At 40.8% G+C, this 5,357-nt stretch overlaps 1 protein-coding gene across 1 annotated transcript; it reads left to right on the top strand.

Moving 5' to 3' along the window:
• The first annotated feature begins 363 nt into the window (after positions 1-363).
• On the top strand, positions 364-5,150 carry fstl3 (follistatin-like 3 (secreted glycoprotein)). The gene is made up of 5 exons (XM_040129519.1): positions 364-592; positions 1,095-1,280; positions 3,053-3,268; positions 3,390-3,617; positions 3,737-5,150. Exons 1-5 carry the CDS (start codon positions 523-525, stop codon positions 3,787-3,789), a joined length of 753 nt encoding a protein of 250 aa, XP_039985453.1. The 5' UTR covers positions 364-522; the 3' UTR covers positions 3,790-5,150.
• Positions 5,151-5,357: the final 207 nt, after the last annotated feature.

Raw genomic sequence — 5,357 nt, 5'->3', positions numbered from 1 at the left:
TGAAGAAAACTTAAATTCCGTCTGTTCAATAAGCTGCATGAAGAAACACTACTGACTGTGAAAAAATTAACTTAATTTAAAGTTTAGTAATAAAGAAGCTCATCTAAAGCCCACTTAAAGTCTTTGCCAGGACCTAATCAGCCTTTAATTAGTCTACTATGGTGTGAAAATGTTTTGTGAGGTCATATAAGTGCCCAGCGTCTGGCCCTGGAGGGCATGGATCATTTCCCGACTCTGAAAATTGAGTCAGAGTCAAACTGTGTCCTGCCCTGGCTTATTACTGGCTGAGAGGATCGCCCATCCCAGCAGCATAATTCCATCTGGGCTAAATATTTATACAGAGGGGGAACGACATCACTTATCCACAACACATTCATTCACATAAGGGAGGGCTACATCCAGAGCTGAGTTAGAGTGATCCACTCTGTTTGCCACAGGAACATCACTTCTTCTTGCTGGTATTTACTTAGACTTAAGTTTTCAGAAAAAAAAGAAAAGGTTTTGTACTAACCAGAGTACAAAATGAGGTTTTTGATTTTTTTTTTGGGGACGATTCTCACTTTGTATCAGATTGGGAGTAATCCAGCCAGTGGTGAGTGGACTTTTTTTGTATTTTGAAAAAGTTTGACCACAGTGTGTCATGCTTTTAGAATAATGGCATGAATCATCTTGTGGTTATCATAGTGAGGTACTTTTCTCCAAAATTCATATTTATGTACTGTCTTTACCTCAGCCTTTTGAAAAAAATAGTGTATCACTCTGGTTTAAAGAAATACGTTTTCCAAAAAGGAGATACGTTATCTACTGTTTGGATGTATAGTTATTAAAATATGTATATACAACTTTAGTACCTGTGAAAACATCCTAGCAGACAGGTGCTATATATTAGCCTTTTATAATAGAGAGATAGACATTTTAGACTGAGCTTTTTTTGGTCAGCCTGACTGATGTTATAATGGATATTGACTAGAAGAAGTCCAATTTACAACAATTCAGAAAAAATATGACACACTTTTTATATGTTTATATATTAATTTGTATGTGTTAAAGTAAATTAAATTGTTTTTCATGGGTATTTATTCCACTGTTTTTAGCTGGGATGTGCTGGCTGCAACAGAGTCAAGACCAAAGGTGCGACATGGTGCTGATGAGAGGGGTGACCAGAGAGGAGTGCTGTGCCGGGGACCGCCTGGACACAGCGTGGTCCAACACCAGCCTGCCCATGAATGAGGTCAGCCTGCTGGGCTTCCTAGGAATCGTCTCCTGTAAACCATGCAAAGGTAAACAAACAAACCCTAAGAAGAAAAGAAAAAAAAGAATGAAAGAATTAGGTACTCGTGTATTGCTTTCTTTGATCTCTGCGAGGCATAGTATCAGCCATTGCATCTAACCCAAAAGTGAAATGCTGTATAAAAATGCTTTAAACCCACATTTAAACAGACAGACAGATTCCAAATGATAAATAATGATATTTTTTGGGTAAGTACTGGGAGTTTTATTCACTGCTTAGATATCATTCGCAACCTGATAATTGATAAATTGGCTATACCGTTACATCCAATAACTCTTGTAGCTCCTGGAGAGTCAGTGAAAGTTAATTTGAACCATGTCATTTGTGAATCCAGATATTTATACAATGAGATCCTGATGTAGCTTTCTAACAAAATGCAGACGTGGATCAAGGAGAGGCGCTCAACATAACTCCACCCAGCTGCCCTGAGACACTTCCTCCCCTGGAATCTCTGTCAGGTTCATTCAGGTTCACTTGCAGATAAATTCTGTTTTCATAAGCAGCACTTGCACTCATCATAGGCCAAAAATGTGAATTTCTTCATGGTGATAAGTTCCAGTAAAAACCTAGCTACTGGCAATTTTGGAAAACAGACCCAGCCACATGTTACTCTGGCCTGGTCACATGGTTAAGAGAAAGGTCAGTTGTATTGAGATTAACTTGAAAAAAAGCCGAGAGACCACAGTCAAAGGTAGCCTACAGGTTCATAAAAATTACTCTCACATAAAGGTTTACAGCTGCGTCACATGGAAAATGATTGTATTTTGTAGAATCAGAACCAACCCTCCTTGTTCCTTCTCCTTCACTTCTTTCATTATGTGTTAACTTTTTCCAAAGCTAGTTAAAAAGGAGCACTGTTAGCGTCCATGAATAAAATAAGAAAATACAGTCCTTCGGGCTGGAGTAAATGTCTGCCACATGCCCAGATGTCTGGGACTCATAATGTGCAACGCTATCTTGATCATTTGGAATTCTGTGGGAGGAAAATGTCGGTACCATAAATGTCACGTAAATAAAGGCTTGAGAGAAAGACACTAACATCATCATGAGACAGTAGTTTGTTTTCAGATGTCCCCTTATTGCAAGAGACAAAGAGAGACAAAAAGAGAGAGCCACTGATAGAGAGCAGCAGACTGACCGGGAGAGTCCAAGCAGAAACCCAGCTATGGAATAAAACAGGATATTGAAGCGCTGGTAGAGGCACGAAATAAGTCCCTGATTGTTTACAGAATCCTCTGGAATCAGAGCTGATCAGGCATCATCTCTAAAGACTCAAAAAGGTCCTGGGAAGAGACCTGTATGGGTTGCCTAATGTTGACTTTACATTGTGTAGGATTACAGTTCCTCCTGAGCTCTGGCATTATGGGGTGACAGAGGAGCCCGGGGCTTCCTCGTTCTTTAGTCCGTAAACTTCTCTGACAGCTGTTTGAACTCCGTCTACCTCAGAGCCCTTCCATCCCTCTACAGGAGCTTAGCCCATTCTGTGTGCAGCCGTACAGATAGATCTGTTATGAAAACACGCCACAATCACATTCCACCAGCCGAGACACCCCTGTGTGTAACGGTCAATAAAGGGATGTGATTATTGTAAATATTGTGCAAGGTGAAAATTGTGTTATGGTCTGGGAAAACCCCAGATTTCAAGCTTGTTTTGTATGAAAATGCCTGTGGATCACCTGATGTCTGCAGACTTGTTAATACAGTCACTGACATGGTGCAGCACTCACACACATACGAAACTACTTGCTATTGTGCTTGTAGAGACTTGTGAGGGGGTCACATGCAGTCCTGGGAAGGTCTGCAAGATGAAGACGGGAAGGCCTCAGTGTGTGTGCTCTCCAGACTGCTCTCACATTTCCCTGATGAATGCTGTGTGCGGCAGTGATGGAAAGACGTATAAGGATGAGTGTGCTCTGTTGATGGCCCGCTGCATGGGACACCCAGACCTGGAGGTCATGTACCAGGGAGAGTGCAAAAGTAAGCACAATTTTTACATTTATCTAGTCTGTCAGATTTCCGCGCTACGGTGTTTTGCACAGAAGCGAAACAATGTCTTTCTCTTTTACTAATGATCTCGTTTTCTTCGTGCCTTGCACAGAGTCATGCTCCAACGTGGTGTGTCCTGGAACTCACACCTGCGTAACTGACCAGACCAACAGTGCTCACTGTGTCATGTGCCGCGCAACACCTTGCCCGATACCCATGCCGTCTGAGCAGCCAATCTGTGGCAATGACAACATCACCTACCCCAGCGCCTGCCACCTCCGCCGGGCCACCTGCTTCCTCGGCCGCTCCATAGGAGTACGCCACTACGGCAACTGCAACAGTAAGACTACAAAAACACCTGTCACCCCCTTTTTTTTCCCCACCCGCTTTTACCCGTGATAATGTAAACAATAATGATGACACTGGCACATTTTGACTCTCTGTCTGTCTTTCGTGCAGATCCCCCTCGGAAAGATCACGATTTGGACGGCAGTGAAGAAAACGCAGTCTAGATTGACAATTCCTGACACAGCCCTTTTCAAGAGATGAGTTGGTTTCCAAGCGTCACACCACTAGCTTCCTGTGATGACCTCTGTCTTTGACAACCCCCCCCCCCCGTACACACAACAACGATCAATTTAATAGGGAAGACCGCTATTGGAAGACACACTTTAACGTAACTGCCTCAAAAAGAGCAAAAAAAACCTGTGAGCAATTTCTGTTGATCTTGTGTTAGTTCGGAAGTTAGAGGCAGAGGGAAGCATGTGTCTCGAGACAGAAATATCTCATGAGCTCTTTGGGAGATGTGTGCATATTGTAAATAGAATGCCACTACTATTTATTGGAGAAGGTATCAAACTCTATTTATGTTTTTATCTCAGTAACAACTCCATATATCCTTGGGAAAGCTGATGCAAAAAAAAAAAAGTATTTATTGTGTTTTGTTTATTGTGTATGTACAATAGCAGTCACTGGCATTGGCATTTTACAACTTTTTTTTTTTTTTACATTTTTTATGCTCTCAATTCCCCACAAACAAACAGTTTTCCCTCTTAAGCTGATGGAAAGCAATGCTAATTTGTTTGGAAAATTGATACCACTTTATAGCCTGCCAGTGTGGTTTCAATCCACCACAAACAAGAACAGGGCAACTACAGCTGTACTGCATGTACTTCAGCTTTTGTCTTGGAGTTGAGGAAGGGGTTCAGCCTAAACAAACCTGTATAGTCTCTCTCCCGCGTTCCCCCCACACATGTTTACTCTGGATCCTGATCCAAACTCTTGGCCAGCCGCTGATCACGAATGTTAACAGTTTGGTTGTGTTTGTAGTCGTCTCAGAAGACTGTTCATACAACCCCAAGTCCTCTACAATACCTCCTCTGTTTTGTAAATGCGTTTTTGTAGGTCATGCTAGTTCATTTCGATGCTTTTTTGCTGCTCTGACTCGATTGGAAATTTATTTTTAAAGAACTTATTAGACAGACAAATGTAATTAGCATCATCTGATTGAAAGGAAAATTGATTATTTCTGGGAATGGACTGCAATTGAGGCCAACTGAGCATACCTGAGTATACCGCCATCAGAGATGAGTCAATCTCTCCAGTGTTGACACTGGTAAACCTGGTAGATATCAATAAAAATGGTCAAGTGATCCAGTTTAATCTTTTAAAAAATCAAAGAAAATATCTAAATACTTTAAATAATCTTTAAAGTGTATAATGGAACATTTTAATGACTCTCCTGTAAATACCAATTTCATGTGTACCTACCTGTGTACCTACTGTGAAAGCTGAATGATAAATGCATCAACATATTTTTGTATTTTTGTACTGCCACTTCAAAACAACATAAAGTTTAATATTTGTCACAATGCGTCCTCTTTCTTCTTTTACAGCTTTTTAGAAGAGTAACACACTTGATTCTTGGCCACAGGCTATGATTTGCTATCTGCTTTTCCTATTATATCTCAATTCACCTCCACATATTGGTTTTGACTGAAACTGAAAGACAATACAGTACGTTTAATAACAATACACACAATACTCTACTGGGAAACTGTATCTAACATGCATTTTATAA

The sequence above is a fragment of the Xiphias gladius genome, chromosome 6 (genome assembly GCF_016859285.1).
Source record: "Xiphias gladius isolate SHS-SW01 ecotype Sanya breed wild chromosome 6, ASM1685928v1, whole genome shotgun sequence".
Classification (NCBI taxonomy): domain Eukaryota; kingdom Metazoa; phylum Chordata; class Actinopteri; order Istiophoriformes; family Xiphiidae; genus Xiphias; species Xiphias gladius.
This window is presented reverse-complemented; position numbering and strand designations above follow the sequence as displayed.

Bases quoted from the DNA above. Each gene is read 5' to 3' on its own strand.
- fstl3 (XM_040129519.1), top strand. From the start codon at position 523: ATGAGGTTTTTGATTTTTTTTTTGGGGACGATTCTCACTTTGTATCAG. The intron at 593-1,094 runs GTGAGTGGACTT...CACTGTTTTTAG, and splicing joins TGGGAGTAATCCAGCCAGTG to CTGGGATGTGCTGGCTGCAA. The intron at 3,618-3,736 runs GTAAGACTACAA...TCTTTCGTGCAG, and splicing joins CCACTACGGCAACTGCAACA to ATCCCCCTCGGAAAGATCAC.